Raw genomic sequence first — 19,463 nt, 5'->3', positions numbered from 1 at the left:
ACTATATGAATAAGGAATTGATAGGACAAGTCCCAACTAACCCCGACTATTGAAAACTGATAAACTAAGATACTGAAGTAATAATTATGTCCTAGAGCTATGATAAATCACCACTAGTCTAATGCTGATAGATCGGACTGCCAAGTATAATCGGGATACCGTACGTCTGAACTTATGATATAAGACATCATAGCACAAAAAAAGTATGCATCAGTACATTGAATATACTGGTAAGCTAAGTATGGTAGGCTGAGATGCGTGGGTTCACATGCATGAAAAATACTGACTGAATAATATAAGTATAACTGAATGGGAGTACATGTATAAATATGTAAACTATAACTGAGATCATGATAACACTGGATATTGAGTTCTAAATTTTTTATTTACTGATATTTAAGTTTATGATACTGTATTACAGATAGCTGAATAACTGTATCTAATAGTCCTGATCCTATGGAACTATTTTGAGTTCCATACTAAACTGAGTGGTTGTATCTGACAGTCATGATTTCTATAGAATTGAACTGAGTTCTATTCTGAGGACTAAAACTGAGACTATGGGAGGTAATCATCTAATTGACATACCCCTTTCTGAATGAATTGGGGTCCAACCTATTACCCCAGTTAGAAGGTTATCAGTAGCATGTCATGGGTAAAGACAACTGTAAGTTAACACAACTGTAAGTTAACCTTCTCTAAAAAGAAGCTTTTTCATCAACCCTCGCTGGCAGGAAAATGCGTATGAGATGCATCAACCCCAATCCGGTATGAAGATACCTCAACCTATGCTAGCTACATAGGTCTGTAATATAGGAATTTCTACTAAGGATCGAACCCTCTTCTGGCAGGAATGCCCCCATCCGTGGGTTCGCTCGGTGTTGAATCCTACTCTAAAATGAATAGACACTTAACTGATTCCTAGTTCATACTAGGGTTGACTAAACTATTACTAATTATACTATCTAATTGAACTGAGTTCAGTGAGTTATGTTAACTGACAAAATACTACTGAATTCTATTAATTGACTGAATTTACTAAGGTCTGAACTGAATGCTGAACTGGACTAGACTGATACTGAGTCTACTGAGTTTTTTCTGAGTTTTGTAATTGATTGAAAGTACTTCGGATCATTACCTGACTGAGATTATTCTGTAACTGACACTGACTTTAGGTAAACAGCTAAATTATCATGTATTTAATACCCCAGGACTTGATAGCATGAAAAGTAAAGCATCACATGACTTTGCATAGCATAGAAATGCACACTTGTTCATAATGTATCTATAGAGGCATTTCTTCAAACACTTGAATGACATGAGCTAGTATACATGCTAACATGATATAATCTCACTATTTAATTTACATGAACAACTCATCAAACACATGAAAGGCTTTGCATATGCGCATAGTACTAATCAACACATGAGCATCACAATTTTAAGTCTTTAACATGTATTCACATGATACTACTTGTATAATAATTATTTCTACATAAATCTTGCACTTAATCATGGAATAGAAAACCAATCAACATTGTAATCATAAATACACTTGAATCCAAATCATGGAAATCATGAAATTAATTTACTGAAAGTTTGAAAGAGATTCTTGAAATCTAAGAGTGGAAGGAACCCTTGGATGAATACTTGACATACCTTAAAGCTTGAATTATGAAAGATTGATGGATTTTCTTGGAACTTGGATTCTTGAATGTGATGAACTAGGGTTTATTCTTGAAAAATTCAAGAGAGAATGAGTAAATATTTCCCTTTGGATGACTTAATTACATGTTTTGGGGAAAGATATGAGATGGGAAAAGACACATTATTCCTCTAAATATGGGTTTTAATTATTGAAATCTATATTAGCAATACGCAGACTGACGCACTGCAACCAACACACTGCATTGAGTCCATTTTGGCTCACTGGAATTCACATTAGGAGCTGGGAAAGCATTCTCGTCGACGCGATAGGAGATGTGGTACTTCGAGATTGCATCAATCCACTGGTTTGGACTTCTAAACGTGCCTCAAATGAAGTCCAAATAACCTGAAACTTGTTCGAGAATACCTACTGACATTCCTTATCATGAATTAACCTAAAAATTGATATTTAAAGGTCATAAGGGTTACGAAAACATATTTCCAATTTATGAAGGCTAAAATGACTTTAAGTATGAATACTCAGCTGAATTTTTCTAAGGCTAAGATCCCTTACTAGCTTTTACAGGACTGAATAAAGCTTAGGATTTTGTGGTGTCTTATAGTATCAGTATGTAGTCAAGTTCTCTGCTTTCCTTTTTAGAGAGTATTAGTATTAATCTGGTATTTTCGTGTTCTTAGATTTCTATTTCTATTAGTTAGTTTTTAGCCTTGATTATTATTTTTTTGAGGTTATTGTTCTTGATTGTTGCTATTGGCATATTTTTCATTTTTTATGTACTGTGTCGATTAAAATAGCCTCTCTACCCTCACAAAGTCGGGGTAAGTTCCGAGTGCCGACTATCCTTCTAGACTCCCTTTGTCCGATTACACTAGGTTTTGTAAGGTTTGTGTATTTCTAAATTTGCTTGAATTGCCTTGCTATAGGACATATTACTTGGTTAAAGGATTGTTTAGTTTGTAGGGATGGAAGAACGGTTTTAGAATTGATATAATTATCTTTAAAGTTGCGTATGCTTGGATTCTTTTATACATGGATTCCCCTGGAAATGTTCTAAACTTCATTAGCAACATAAAAATATATTTAAATTTAACAATGTAGCATATGTGTGATATTCATCTTCATACTATAGGATTTTACGTATCTTGTAACAATAATATGAGAAGAAATTCAGGGCACCGTTGTTTTCTAAAACTATGTTTATAATTAGACGGGCTAACTTAGACTTGTCTCGGGTGGCATTACAAAGGAGCTAATTAAGGTACCCCATAAATATCCGGTCATTCTAGGATCCACATAAGAGTCTTGCATATTAGTCCATTCTGTAGCTCTTTGGGACATAGACAAAAACCAATAAGATCTCTTGTATAAGGTTTCACAGTAATTCCACTGAGATGTCCATTAATACCCCATATTTCTGTGCTAAAATTCTAACTGTCGTTCCTATGCGTCTAAGAGCTAATCCAATATATTATCATGTTAATATAAGTTTCATGATCATTATACTAGTCTATGGAGTAGTTTAGAGGTGAAAAATGTTCATAGCAATGACCTAGAACAAAGTTGAGCTAAGACCAATTGATTCATCCAAAGTTCGACATTCGATTCTACAAGGGTCAACTTCAAATATATATATCTATTAATATACATGGAATTTTTCATCCCAATACCTATCAAATTTTAGATAATTTAATTAGCTTTTCAATGATACCAATTTTGAAAAAATACGATACCCGAGTGATGAGTTATGCCCATTTTTGTGAGAGGCAGTATGGATGTGCGATAAGGTATATGATGCATACCTTAGCTTGTGCCATAAGGTGTACGGCGCATACCCTATCATATGCGATCAGATTTGCAATGCACACTTAGAGTTCCAGCAACAAAAACACTCTGTTTTTGAGTTATTTCGAGGATAACTAAGCCTTTTAACATTCCTTACACGTCCCTAAATATAACTCTACGAATTTAACTACTCTTAAACACATCATATCCCTATTATCAGTCTAGGCACATCATTCAAGAGCACAATAAGAGAAAAACAATTAGGGTTGCACAATCAATATTTGAAGGTCCAATCTTTTAACAATTTTGTTACTATAGAGGCATGCAAGGATATCAACAAGAACATTCTTTCATTCTTGCGCCCAAAATTTATATTATTTTATGAAGACACATGATTTTACATGCTTTACTTGATAAAATATTCTTGTTGAAGAAACTATGATATTTTGATGTTTTAAAGATGAATTCCATGAGCTTAATGTGAATATTCATGATTTAAGTTGAATTTCCAGATTTTGGTACGAATTATACATGTTGCTACATAAAGTATAAATCTAAAAATATTTTGGTCAAGTGTTGAATTATGGATTTTGAACTCCCTATTTGAGATTATGAATTTTTAAGAAGTTATGTGTTATATACACCTTGAGATAAGAATGATTTGACCTTTTGGTATTGAAAGAGTTGTTTTGAACTCGAATGAGAAAAGAAATCAACATTTTGATTGATTATAAAAAGGGGTAGCATGATGGCTCCCATTATGAATTGTTGCATTGTGTTGTTGTAGATTTTCTTGTGAAATGATTTAACCTAGGTTCGAGAGTAGTCTTTAGCACCGAGTGGGAGGTATGGCTATGATTGGTACTTCCCTAGAACTACTTTCCCCTGTAGGATGTGACCCTAAGGCTGAATGATATAGTGATCACTAGTGAATAAATGATTAAGGTCCTACTCCGATGGCAAGGATAGGACAGCAATCCCCCACGTGGGTTGGTTGTATGACTCCATGCAGCTCACATGATTTATGTCGGTTATAAGAGACTCCCAATGTGTGTGTGTGTATTCTCCTATCTAATATGAAAAGTCTTATTCTTCTATCTGAGATGAAAACATATTTGTTTGAAAGACTGAGTTTGAGAAAGTCATTATTTTTGAAAGATTTAATGAACATATATTCCAAAGAGAATCGTTATGAGATTTGATTGCTTTGGTGATTTGGAATCAAGATATAAGTGAATTGAGATTTATTAAGATGACTCACATGTATTACCCGATTTATTTTACTCTCTTATGATTATGATGATTTTAATTCGAGCTAAGTGAGTCATTTATATCAGCATGCATAATTTTATAAACTATGATGATATTAAGATATTATTTTATATATGCATTTCACCCCATATGCTCGTTACATTTCCATGTTACTGACCCACACACAAACCCACGTGTGGTCTATATTTTCTCGTAATGTAGGTACAAGGTATAGCATGTACCTTTAGATCCAGTCAGTTAGCGGCATCCAGTCAGTAGGTGATGACTCCTTTTGATTCAGGGGCTTGAGTCAGTTATGCAGAATTAAAAATATTGTATTTTCTTTATTCAGTCGTATTTAGTTTAGTTGGGAGTCATGACCCACCTACCTACAGTCAGTACTAGTAGAGGCTTCATAGACAGTCAGTAGAAGTTGATGCATTTTGTTTTAGTTATGGTTGTAAAGGAAGAATTGAAATCATATAACTTTAGTATTGTATTGACCAAATACAAAAAGAGTTATTTTCCGCAGATTTGCATATATATATTTGTACTTCTAATTTAGTTGCTTATGAGATGTGCCAGTAGAAGGGTTAGCTTAGGGCCACTTGTGACCTTAAGCATCGTGTGTCATCTTGGGACCTGATTTCGGGGCGTTACAAACTTGGTATCAGAGCACAAATTTCAAATATCCTAGGTTGTCTATGAAGGCGTGTCAAGTAGAGTCTATCAGAGATGTTTCTACTTTTCTTCAAAAGGCTACTGGGCATTTAGGAAATGTTTCCCTTCTTTTAAGTGTTGGACAATGCCATGAAAAAGTTCTCTAAGAAACTTATATAAATTCTTGTCTTACTCTGTTCTGGCCAACTATGCCTCATTTTAAAAGTATTTGAAATAGTTGAGATTCATTCTTCATAGATAGTTATGGGACTGTAAGAGAGCTAGAAAGTATCGTGTCAGTGCATTTGAGTCCTGAATATTGAAGTATTTTATCAGGTCTGTAGAAATTGTGCACAAATTTTGTGTAAGATGTGCTTTCGAATCTCTCCTCGGAATCCATAATGATAATCTATACTTCCCTATCTATGTTCTTAAAGTAATATGTTCGTCAAGTTCCAGTTCCTCCCCTGATAATGCTCTTATAATTGCTAGCGGAAGTTTCAAAAGTTATATAAGACAGCTTGAGAGGAGCCTTCTAGTGTGTTATAAGTCCCTCAGATTTGAATTTATACCCTCTTTCTTTTGAGTTATTCAATTAAGATAGAGTAAGGTGTGTTCTTCGATAATTAAATATCGTGGGTCAAGTTTCGATCTCTTGTATTATGTAATCTTGTTATCATTGTATTTGTGAAAAACCAAAAGTCTAGTGAAGTTGTGTGGGGCCTATTTCGATTTACTAGCATAGTTGCTTTGTTATTTATTTCATTTTCTTGTTCAAAACACAAAACCAAAGTCTAGTGAAGCCGCGTGAGGCCTATTTCGATTCACTAGCAAATTGTTGTTTATCTTGTTGTTCTTGTGTTGATTGAAAGTTTGTGTTTAGCAGGGTAGTGACAAGAATAGTGGTAAGGGCAATTTATTGAATGTATACAAATGAATCTTTTTGCATACGATTGAGTTAGTAGTGAATTTCTATGTCCTTGTTGTTTTAGTTTAGCAGAAGGTAGAGAAGGAGTTATTTGTTAAGATGAATTATAGTTAGTTTGGAGTATGAAAAGAGTTGTTGACGGTATTTGTTGTGCTATAAAAGTATAGGTTATTGGTGAAAGAACTTTGGTGGGTGAGCGTTGTTAATTTAGGCTTTCCTGAGATTGCAAAAAGGGAGTTTAGTTGAAATTTATAGAGCTATGAAAGTAATTTAGGTGTGAAGATGGGTAAATAGTAATGTGTGAAGAAGGAGAATGTGTTAACAGATTATGAATAAGATATGCCATATGATTATGATCGATTGTCATTGTGTACTACTTTTTCTTAATATTTTGTTCTATAGTTTTGAAGTGAGAATTGTGTGTGAGATTGGGTTGTAAATCATGTTTAGCACTAGAGATTAAGTTTGAACAGTTGATGGTTCGGTTGTTGATGCTAGTTATATGAAGGTGATCTAGTAGGCTTGAACAGTGTATGCAAGAGTGTAAGATCATGTGTTCGTAATTAATTATGATATAGAGGTTTGCCCAAGGTGCTATGGAGATGCATTATTTCACAAGGATTATTGCATATTATGTGGTTGGTAGTAATGTTGAGTTGCTAGGTGGAGAAAGGCTAGTTAGATAATTTATGATGTTCCTGATAGCTAAGTTAAGGAGTTATGGTTGAAGATGTTGAGTGTTTTTAGTATGATTTTATTCTCATGGTTTGAGAAAAATATAAGTATAGAAGTGTGATCTTGGTGGGCTATGATCATGTGATTAGAGATGTAGGAATGGTTGCAAATGAGAGTGTAAGTCGTTGATGATGATTAGTGAAGCTAGGAATTAAGGATGGCATATGGATGGGTTGTTCAAGAATGAAGTTGGTAAGTTTGAAATTTGTTTATTCTTGTGATTTTAGCATTTATATGTAGATATTAGAATGATGAAATTATGGATTAGTGTCGAGGCTATGGAATAGACCTTCATGCTTAAAATATAGCTTTGACTTAAGAGGGAGATGGTTAGTAAAGAACCAAACTAAGTTTCAAGAATTAGATTATGATACATGTCAATAATGAGTTATGATGAGATAGTGATCCCTTCTTACTCTAGAGCATTCCTTGGATTTCAGTCATTACAACACCAAATCCATCACCTGCGTGATAAATCCATGCCACAAGCCTATGCTTGTACCCATCATGTATGATCAAGCCCATTCTCAGCTTCTAGGAGGCATGTAAGACCTTCACTCATTGAATCGAATTATCTCTCATGAATCTAGAAACTCCGGTCTTATATTGAATAGCTCATGATATGTATGAACTCATCTTTCAGAGTATGACCAGTTTTTAAACTCATGATACTGGTGAAGTTCGCATTATATCATACATGTCCTCATCTTAGATTTATTTGATGAACCCATGCCTTTGATATTTTATTCCTCAGTCGTAAGATAAGTGTTAATGTTATGTATTGTAGTTTTCGTTCTTCAGGATCTTATGTATTATCCCTTTGGTGACCTCTTCCTATGTTAAGATAGTGGCGATGATAGTGGAAAAACAATGGTTTAGATGTAAGAGAGTTGATGACCCTCATTAAGAAAGATTATTTATGCTTTTCTATCAAAGGCTATAGTGTGAAGTAAGATTAAGGCCAAGTATTTGATACATGTCTTAGTTAGTTAGAAATTGTGTGTATGTTTTTAAGAAGAGTGCAAGATAATTGTTGTCGATAAAGGTTTAGAGAATATATGGAGTGTGCCTTTAGGGGTATTTTCCTTAAATTTATATATGGTTTTAATGATAGGCTTGAATGTTATGTAGGGTGTAAGATGATGTATGCAATATGAGCTAGTGAATCCATATCAAGAGTTTTGAATTAGTCATTGAAGTGGTAAGGTAGGTTATGCTTAGGGTGTGAGCTCTAAGAAGATATAGAATATTGAATCATGTGGTTTAGGCTAGTACTTTGGAGTGGTATGTTGTATCTTATGATTTTTGAGTTAGTCCTGACATTGGCGAGAGGACTTAGTTTACTTTAGACCTTGTGGAAAGATTTATCAGTGCCCATGTGAGAATTATGAGTTAAATCAAATGAGTATGGTATATAAGAGGAATAGTATAGTTGAGAGAGTATTTGAGAAGTTATGCTAAGCTTGAAAGTAATAAGTTGTGTTGCCTACGGCCTATCAATCCTATCCTAGTGTATGGTTTATATATTTATATTCCATTTTATAGAGTTATATCAATGTTGTGATTCCTTAGTCAGATGTTTTGTTCAGATCAGGCCCAAATCCTTTGCTCCGTAATGTTAATAGAATTTCATAGAAAAATGCTGAAGAAATACTCCATTTAAGTATGGGTAGTCAATATGATTCAGTCCTTATTGCCTCCAATCCAGTTAACAAGCAAGCCGATAAGCTCTTATAGAGTTCCAACTCCTCATCTAGTATTAGCATCTAAAGTTTCATGAGTATTACTATTTTGTGAGATAATTCTGTTCAATCCAAGCATCATGTTTTAGATTTGGGAATTTAAACATGACTCATTTCATAAGTGTTCAGCGCATAATCTCAATTTTCCAAGTGTTTTAGTCCAGACGGTGTAATACCCCTTGTTTGATCTAAGTCTTGTTGTCTCATGATTCGTACTTGCATAAGTTATCACTTCTCAGATCGAGATGTATTAATGGATCAGGAACACTTCAAGTGAATCTTCGACTCTCAACATGTACTATTTCCTTGAAGCAAGTAAAGTAGAGTCAGCTCAGAATTCAATTTCATGATAGAAGTTCAAATGACTTAGCTCAATTCATGCATCAGTTTCAGTTTTAGATATTGAGTCATGATTTAGTTCATAAGTATCCTGTATAGTGTCACAGTCTCTTCCTAGTATATTCACAAAATTATTATCATTCAGGATAAACGATCCCAAGAGGGGGATGTTGTAATACCCCGAGTTTTCATGTCATAAACCTCTCATCTTTTTCTCATGAGATTAGATCCAGTGCAAAGTAATGGTTACTCATAAGTTGACACTCTTATTTCTATCTGAGCCATATAATTATTTCCATGAGAATTCAGGCACATGCAGTTAAGTTCAGTGACTCATTATGTTTGAGATTTAGTGATTAAGTTTATATCAGTTTTACAAGTTATCTTAAATATTGAGATTCCTCTGTGTTTCATCTTAATTATCCACATTCTAGGACGAATGTTCCCAAGGGGGAGATAATGTAATACCCCGTATTTCTGTGCTAAAATTCTAACTGTCGTTCCTACACGTCTAAGCTTTAATCCAAGATATTCTCATGTGAATATAAGTTTCATGATCATTATACTAGTCTATTGAGAAGTTTAGAGGTGAAAAATGTTCATAGCAATTACCTAGAAGAAAGTTGAGCTAAGACCAACTGATTCATCCAAAGTTTGACATTCGATTCTATAAGGGTCAACTTCAAACGTGTATCTCTTAATATACGTTTATTTTTTCATCCCAATACCTATAAAATTGTAAATAATTGAATTAGCTTTCCAATGATACCAATTTCGCAAAAATACGATACCCAAGTGATGAGTTATGCCCATTTTCATGAGAGGCAGTATGGATGTGCGACAAGGTATGCGACGCATACCTTAGCTTGTACGATAAGGTGTGCGGCGTATACCCTAGCATATGCGATCAGGTGTGCCACGCACACTTAGAGTTCCAGCAACGAAAACACTCCGTTTTTGAGTTATTTTGAGGATAACTAAGCCTTTTAACATTCCTTACACGTCCCTAAACATAACCCTACAAATTTAACTGCTCCTAAACACATCATAACCCTATTATCAGTCTACGCACATCGTTCAGGAGCACAATAAGAGGAAACCAATTATGGTTGCACAATCAAGATTTGAAGGTCCAATCTTTCAACAATTTCGTTACTATAGAGGTATTTGGAATATCAACAAGAACATCCTTTCATTCTTGTGCCCAAAATTTATATTATTTTACGCAAACACATGATTTTACATGCTTTACTTGTGAATTTGAGATGGAAATATACTTGTTGAAGAAACTATGATATTTTGATGTTTTAAAGATGAATTCCATGATCTTAATGTGAATATTCATGATATAAGTTGAATTTCCAGATTTTGGTATGAATTATACATGTTGCTACATAAAGTATAAATCTTGAAATATTTTGCTCAAGTGTTGAATTATGGATTTTGAACCCCCTATTTAAGATTATGAATTTTTAAGAAGTTATATGTTATATACACCTTGAGATGAGAATTATTTGACCTTTTGGTCTCGAAAGAGTTGTTTTGAACTCGAATAAGAAAAGAAATCCATATTTTGATTGATTATGAGAAAGTGAGAGCATGATGGCTCCCGTTATGAACTGTTGAATTGCATTGTTGTGGATTTTCTTGTGAAATGATCTGAGCTAAGTTCGAGAGTAGTCATTAGCACCGAGTGGGAGGTATAGCTGTGATTGGTACTTCCCTAGAACTACGTACCCCCATAGGATGTAAGCCTAAGCCTTAATGATATAGTCATCACTAGTGAATAAATGATTAAGGTCCTACTCCGATGTCAAAGATTAGACAGCTCTCCCCAACGTAGGTTGGACGTTGGACTCCATGTAGAACACATGGTTTATGTCGGGTATAAGAGACTCCCAATGTGTGTGTGTATTCTTCTATCTAATATGAAAAGTCTTATTCTTCTATCTGAGATGAAAACATATTCGTTTGAAAGACTGAGTTTGAGAAAGTCATTATTTTCGAAAGATGTAATGAACATATATTCCAAAGAGAATCGTTATGAGATTTGATTGCATTGGTGATTTGGAATTGAGATAGAAGTGAATTGAGATTTATTATGATGACTCACATGTTTCACCCGATTTATTTTACTCTGTTATGATTATGATGATTTTAATTCGAGATAAGTGAGTCATTTATATCAGCGTGCATAATTTTATAAACTATGATGATATTTAGATATTATTTTATATATGCATTTCACCCCATATGATCGGTACATTTCCATGGTACTGACCCCCCCACACACCCGTATGTGGGCTACATTTTCTTAGAATGTAGGTATAAGGTATAGTGTCCACCTTCAGATCCAGTCAGTTAGCGGCATCCAGTCAGCAGGTGATGAGTCCTTTTGATTTAGGGGCTTGAGTTAGTAATGCAGAATTAAAAATATTGTATTTTCTTTATTCAGTCGTATTGTGTTGGTTTAGTCGAGAGTCATGACCCAGCTACCTATAGTTATTACCAGTAGAGGCTTCATAGACAGTCAGTAGAAGTTGATGCATTTCCTTTTAGTTATGGTTGTAAAGGTAGAATTGAAATCTTGTAACTTTAGTATTGTATTGATCAAATTCAGAAGGAGTTATTTTCAGCAGATTTTCATATATATATTTGTACTTCTTATTCAGTTGCTTATGAGATGTGCCAGTAGAAGGGTTAGCTTTGGGTCACTTGTGACCCTAAGCACCGTGTGACATCTCGGGACCCGATTTCGGGGCGTTACATGTTCACTAGTGGATCATAGTGTTTTCTGTTTCTTAGACCTATTATATAGATATCTGGTCAGTTGGAAAAAAACTGAAGGAGATAGTATTTCAATTTGATGTCTTTATTATTAGCAGAAGAGTGGGAAAATAACAAATAAAGAGAGACAGAATTTCAATTTGATGCCTTCATTAAATGAAGACCATACAACTATCATCTTTGTATAGGAACCTTTATTTGAATTCTTTTCGAGATCTTTACATTTGTGATGACATGGATAACCATTTCCCCCCTAATCTGCGTCTTCAAATGGAATATTAGAAGCTTAATTCTGTGGAGATTATATGTGTTCTGCTGTATTATCGCAGGTAATGGACCATCTAGTTAACTCTTCCACCAAAGCACACTACATTTCTGGAGGGAATATTAGTGTTCTAATTGTTTTTCGAGGACCGAATGGTACTGCTCTAGGTGTTGGTGCTCAACACTCTCAGGTACCTTGTATTAGTTTTCTGGTGGTATTTCATTTTAATGGAGACAACGCAAGTTGTGGATATCAGGAAGTTCTTATACTTTTCTAAGTTGAATTACTTTTAGCCAACGGATCACATGAGCATATGTTTTCTATATTATGAACAAACCTAGCTGAATTAGATTATGCTTCCAGTAAAATATTTATTAGGACGAAATGCATTTTGAAAAATCAATATCTCAGAAAATATTAGAACTCAACTTGTTATATTATGATCAATATGCAGTGTCATGCACAATGGTATGGGTCTGTCCCTGGCTTAAAAGTTGTGGCACTCTATTCCTCTGACGATGCGAAAGGGCTCTTAAAAGCAACAATCAAAGATCCCAATCCAGTTGTTTTTCTTGAGAATAAGTTATTATAAGTACGATTCAAGTTCAAGAATTGTGTTAAAAAATCTGTAAAACATGTTGGCATAACAAAGACATACCCACTGTAATCCCATAAGTAATTTTTGGGGAGGGTAGTGGTGTGCAACCTTACCCCTACCTTCAGAAAAGGTAGATGTCATTTCTAATAGACCCTAAACTGAAGAAAAATATTAAAATAGATCAATTAGGTAACAAAATAATAGTAATGAAGAATCTATACTGAAAACCAACGGTAAGGAGACCTGTAGAAACAACAAATAATATGATAATCGAATCCAAAAAGACATGTAATGCTAAAATTGTAAAAATAAGATAGTAGGGGAGTAAATTTTAGTATCCGATTTAAATTTTGGTAAATCATATTTAGGTATGGCCAGTATTTTCCTATGTTGGATGAAGTTCTTTATACTAGCCTTACCCTTCCCGTAGGTAAATCAAAGGTATGTTCCCAGACGAGCTTTATATTTTTGGTATTGTTTGCATTCCTTCTTACAATTTATGGTGCTTTCTTTTGTGTGTAATAGATTGAGAAAGAGGGTAAATATGTGACAATTGCTCTCTTTCTAATGGTTGTTCCACTTTTTCTCCTCTGTCATTTTAAACAAAACCAAAGCAAACTCAATCACTCTATTGCTTTTTAGGTATGTTTTCTAGCCAAAATATTTCATATTGTACCATCTGTGATTTTTTATTATTGCTTTTTCGCTTTCTGGATTTAAAATTTTTGGGTTTATTTGGATTTTTCCATTCTAATAGAAGTTAATATGAGCATAGAGAACAAGAAGTTAATATGAGCATACAGAACAAGTACAAAGGTTAAGTTAGATCAACTATGCAAAATCATGTAAAACCAACAACATATATACGTGAACAAAGTGGAAAGTTCAAATTGTCCTATTATTGTACATGATATCATTACTCAGATTTTCCATCCCCATATTGGTTAATAATTAGATACCTGTAGATTTGAATCTCTTGTGGGCTATAGTTGGGTCAAAATTTATTTCTTAATTAAGAGGTTCAGTGGCATCATATCTATTGATTGGCGACAACAACAACAACAAAAAAATTGCAGTGTATTGCCATAAAATAAAGTATGAGGGGGTAAATGTACCCAATCTATAATAGTCGAATAAAGTATGTTGTGCTATTAAGAGTTTTTTGCAGCTACATATGACATGAGAATTAATGTGTTCCCTAAGTTTCTTTTTTATCTATTTAATCAGCCTTTGCACTAGATGTCATCACTCAAGCCTTGCCATAATTTTTGTTTCTTCGCTTCATTTTCTTTCACTAAAAAGTTTACGCATGTGAATTATATTGACCGATGTTGTCTTCATCCAAACTGCTACTTCTCTTCTTGATTTTTTTATCGTATCTAATTTTTCCTTTTTTGTCAGTTTTTCTATTCTACTTAGTTAATTACTTAAATTGTTATCAGTTGTTTTTAGTTTAATTTTACTAATTCATCTCATGAAATTGCTTAAATTGTTCTTTGTTTAATTTTGTTGATTCATCTCATGTAATTGCGTATATTGTTGTCAAATGTTCTTTGTATGCTTTTTTTTGCAATTATTGACACTTTTGTATGTAAATATGAATTAGTTGGGCACAAATTGGATACCGAACACTGGGTAGGAAGTATAATTTTCCCGTAATAAGTAGTTTCCATTTCCAGTACTGACAACCTGATAATTTCTGGTGTTTAACTATTTATAGTGCAATGAAATCACGCAGTATTGGCCTTTAGTTTCTCGAGAGTAAGACCATTTTCATCATTTATGTAACAGGCCTTCTAGCAAAGAGTGCTTTTTCTATTTCTCTCCTTTAGGTTGCACAATAATGCTTTGTGAATAATATTAGTTGTTCTACTACTTCTATTGTCAATTCTTGTAGTTCTCTTCCAAAAGATGCTCAGAGTCCAACCAAATGTGAAGAAGCTCTACTTGCTAATTAGAGCTCAAGATTTAAATTCTTCTAAATGCCACTTTAACAATGAGGATACTAGCAAACTTCTACAACAACTATTAATACCTGAACATCAGACTACATGTCTCTATTATCGTGCATTACCACATGATAATTCAAGATTATCAGAGTTCATTGCACGATACGATGCTCCCTTGCTCCTTTTTCTGAAGGAAGATTTACTGGTTTGATATAAAATCTCATCTAATCTTTAAAAGTACTGAAGATTTACAATCAAAATGGATATACTACTATATTTTATCTTTTATATTTTGTGGTATCTGCATATGTTGCAAGTACTATGTGAGAAAAATTGTATTCCTCTGTACTTATTCTATTCTTTTACATCATTTAAGCAGACCATGTCAAGCAAAATGATGCAATTGTTAGCGTTCTTGTAGGAATGATACTTTTTTATTTGTTGCATCTATTGCTCTGATAAGAAAATAAATGTGAGATGAAAATCATGTGTTGAATGTATGAGATATACATTCTATGTACCTATATGTGTGAACTTGAACAAAAACTGACAATTTTACTTATATTTGTGCCTTTTACTTTAGTAGTTATACACTTACTTTCATATATTTCCCTACTATATTCGAAGTGTGAGTAAGAATTGGAGGATCGACATGAATGCTATTTATCATTTAAATTCTTTTCAAGAGTATATTTTTCATTTAGATTCATTCTGTCTTCCACTTGGTGTACACATACACCACCGCTTTCAATACGTGGCTTTCATACCTCACCACCCCTTCATCAAATTTCACTCATCGGTATTGGCTCAAAAATCAATATCTCATAAAATATTAGAATTTAACTTGTTATATGATGATCAATATGTAGTATTATGCGCAATGGTATGGGTCTGTCCCTGGCTTGAATGTTGTGGCATCATATTCATCTAAATATAAGTAAAATATTAAAAAAGATCAGGTAGGTAACGAGAATATAGGAATGAAGAAGCTATAGTGAAAACCAATGACAAGAAGACCTGTAGAAACAATAAATAATATGTTAATCGAAGCCAAGAAGACATGTAATTCTAAAATTGAATAAGATAGTAGGGGAGTAAATTTTGGTATCCGGTTTAAATTTTGGTAAATCATTTTCAGGTATGGCCAATATTTTCCTGTATCGGATGAGGTTCTTGATCCTAGCTTTACCCTTCCCATAGGTAATGCAAAGGTATGCTCCAAGATAAGATTTACATTTTTGGTATTGTTTGCATTCCTTCTTACAATTTGTGGTGCTCTCTTTTATGTGTAACAGATTAAGAAAGAGGGTAGAGATTTGACAATTTCTCTTTTTCTATGGTTATTCTACTTTTTCTCCTCTGTGATTTTAAAAAAAGCAAAAGTAAACTCAACCTCGCTATTGCTTTTTGGGTATGTTTTCTCACCAAAATATTTCATATTATACCATCTTAGATTTTGTATTATTGCTTTTTGTCTTTCTGGGTTTACAATTTTTTTGGTTTATTTGGATTTTTCCATTCTAATGGAAGTTAATACGAGCATAGAGAACAAGAAGTTAATATGAGCATACAAAATAAGTACAAAGGTTAAGTTCGATCAACTATGCAAAAACATGTAAAACCAGCAACATATATATGTGAACGAAGTGTAAAGTTCAAACTGTCTTGTTATTGTACATGATATCATTGGTCAGATTTTCTATCCCCATATTGGTTAATAATTACATACCTGTAGATCTGAATCTCTTGTGGACTGTAGTTGGGTCAAAAATTACTTTCTTAATAAAGAGCTTCAGTGGCATCATATCTACTGATTGTTAACAACAACAACAACAACAACAACAACAAGATAGTAGTGTATTTCCATAAAATTAAGTATGAGAGGGTAAGTGAATGTAGTCCATAATAGTCGAATAAAATATGCTGTGTTGTTAAGAGTTTTTTGCAATTACATATGACATGACAATTAATGTGTTCCCTAAGTTTCTTTCTTATCCACTTAATCAACTTTTCACTAGATGGAGTCACACAAGCTTTGCAACAATTTTTGGTTCTTCGCTTTTTTTTCACTAAAAAGATTATAAGTGTGAGTTATTTTAACAGATGTTGTCTTCAACCAGACCCGCTACTTCTCTTCTTGATTTGGTTATCGTTTTATATTTTTCTCCTCTTTTGCCAATTTTGCTATTCTTCTTAGTTAATTACTTAAATTGTTATCAGTTGTTTTTTTGTTCAATTTCATTGTTTCTTACCTTACATTTCTGTTGGACACCTTTTCAAGGCTTGAACCGATGATCTCCCACTCATATGACAGCAATACTATCAGTTACTCCAAAACTCCCCTTCAATTTGTATTTATAATTTAGAAGAAAAAAACTTAGTTAATTTCAGGAACAAAGATAGCTTCAATCCACTAATTGTTTAGTTAGCTATAAATGTATATTAAGCTACCTTGATTATGTGCAAGATTATGATACCCAAGATATAGCTCTTAGCGTTTCAAAATATAGGTGTCTAATTTTTCCTTTGATCTAATCTCTCTTTTTTATGCTTTTATAGGTTATAGTTACAATAATTTATAGTGGCTCTAGCTTTTGCTGAAATAGTGAGGTGACACCATTTTTGAATCTTGATGGAGACTTTGTGTAACTGAATATGCTGTTTTAATGAATGTTGATACGTAGTTTTGTCATCTTCAGTACAGTAATCTGAATAATGTACCAGTTTATAACCAGTACCGGAGTAGTGCTGCTACTACTAGCTCGATTGTTATTGGTGGTGGTAGTGAAGGCGAGAAGATGATGGGTAAGTGGTTAAAGTATAGGATGGAGAAGAAAAATAGGAGATGAGGGCACATAATGCAAAACTTTATACTGCTGTGTCGATTGCAGGAACTGCTGCTATTTCAGTGGTTACAATAGCCTCATCAGGTGGCGGGAAGGATGAACAGATGGCAAAAACTGGTATGGCTATGGTTATGCTTCATTATTTGTTGCAATACAGTGTGTTGAAGCTATTAAGGATATAGAAGTTGAGCACGAGCATCTTACATCAGTGGTAGTGGTTAGTTCTTCTGTGAATGTTCGATCGGTAGGGATGTTATGACATTAATTGAAGATGCATCTACAACTACTGGTGCCCTTTTGAATTGCTCAATTACGTCAAGGTTTTCACTAATTTGGAATGATATAGGAAAATTAATAATATTGTGTTTTTTGTATATAGTACTCAAGTATAGTAGGTAGTGGATTTTATTTGAGTTGTATGTGCATATTCTTTAATTTATTAGGTATTATTTTTTAGCTCTCTATGGTGCGGCGACATTAGAGGCCAGAACATCAAATGAAGTATGGAACATAGCAGCAGTAATTTCTGTTGATAAAAGAATAGTATATATTATGGTTTTCATAAAGTTGACATGAGTTTTTTTAAAAGCATCAACAATTGAAGAATTTGTGTCTTTTTTCCCTTTTACCAAATCACCGAAAGCAGTTATGTAATTGTCACATGTTTTATACATTGCTTATAGATGGATACTTTGTAATGCTTTAGTATAATTTCATGTGTCTAATCTATACCATTACCAATATTTTTTTTTCTTGTTCCTGCATCAGACATCTCTTTTTCATGTTTAATTAGCTTTACTATTGGCATTGAGATTATACGATATTTTGCCATAATACACTTTTAAATATATTGTGCTGAAATTTCATCTGTTATTATTGAGGAATATAATGCTTTTGATTTTCGGACGTTAATATAACTAAAGGATGATGGGGCTTTATGTAACAGTGATGAAGGATAACAAGGTAGCTTGATCTCTGGAATTGAACAACAACTGCAATATGGAATCAAACATAGACCCTTGAGTAATTGGTCTTCCTTTTTTGTCTATCTATGACTATATTGACAGAAGCAACCGAAGGTGTCTACTTCTGGAAGAATGAAGGAAAACACTTGGGGTTGTGTGAAGTTTGACACTGTATCAAATAAAATGAAATAGAGGGAATACGAAATGAACGTTCAATTTCAATTGGGTGGGTGCTAAATGCAGTGTGTAGAATTACACTTCTCTTTTAGATCTTTATAGAAGTTTGAAATTACTTTTTGGATTCGTAATGAAACTTTTTTTATTATTTATCATTCTTGAGCTATTCATCATTTATGTAATTATGAGATCGCAATAGAAAATTATAGAAACTACCGTAGTACTTACAAATGGTTGGTCGTGCGTAGCACGAGCATCACCCATCAAGTGTATATATATATAAAGATGTTGGGATAGGGTACAAGGTTATAAACATTATATTTTAAAATTATTTACCTAGACTGTGTAGCTCTATTCGTCCTAAGGGCTCCTATGGGCTATATGGATTCAGCCCCCCTGCTGAAAGGGCCCTAGTGCATGTTAGCCATACGAAACAAGGCTTCAATCATTAAAAGTAGGTATATCTAATGTGTGAATCATGCACACGGTCATATAGACCCCTACACCAGCAAACATGGTTTGAAACATTGGTCCCCTCAAGACTTCCAACTTCACGCTGAGCTACACAACCCCCCTCAAGCTTAAATTAAAATATTTGCACATAAACTCATTCATTAAATTGAGGAGTCATTTATTAAGGAATTTACCATTATGGTATCATCATACCAATTATTCTAGCAAGCTTGTATAATTATGCCAATCCAAAACCAATTAACCAATTTGACTCCCAAGTTTCAATTTAAAACCCAACTATGGCCAACCAGGCCTTT

The 19,463-nt window shown here is 33.6% G+C and overlaps 1 protein-coding gene across 1 annotated transcript; it reads left to right on the top strand.

Moving 5' to 3' along the window:
* Window positions 1-7,124: 7,124 nt before the first annotated feature.
* LOC107859051 (pyruvate dehydrogenase E1 component subunit beta-1, mitochondrial-like) lies at window positions 7,125-18,708 on the top strand. Its single transcript, XM_047412970.1, has 8 exons — window positions 7,125-7,142; window positions 12,223-12,348; window positions 12,613-12,740; window positions 15,844-15,916; window positions 17,405-17,510; window positions 17,597-17,658; window positions 17,709-17,795; window positions 18,619-18,708. Exons 1-8 carry the CDS (start codon window positions 7,125-7,127, stop codon window positions 18,706-18,708), a joined length of 690 nt encoding a protein of 229 aa, XP_047268926.1.
* The last annotated feature ends 755 nt before the right edge of the window (window positions 18,709-19,463 follow it).

The sequence above is a fragment of the Capsicum annuum genome, chromosome 1, assembly GCF_002878395.1.
Source record: "Capsicum annuum cultivar UCD-10X-F1 chromosome 1, UCD10Xv1.1, whole genome shotgun sequence".
Lineage (NCBI taxonomy): Eukaryota > Viridiplantae > Streptophyta > Magnoliopsida > Solanales > Solanaceae > Capsicum > Capsicum annuum.
The sequence above is the reverse complement of the archived record's forward strand: the minus strand, read 5'-3'. Positions and strand labels throughout refer to the sequence as shown.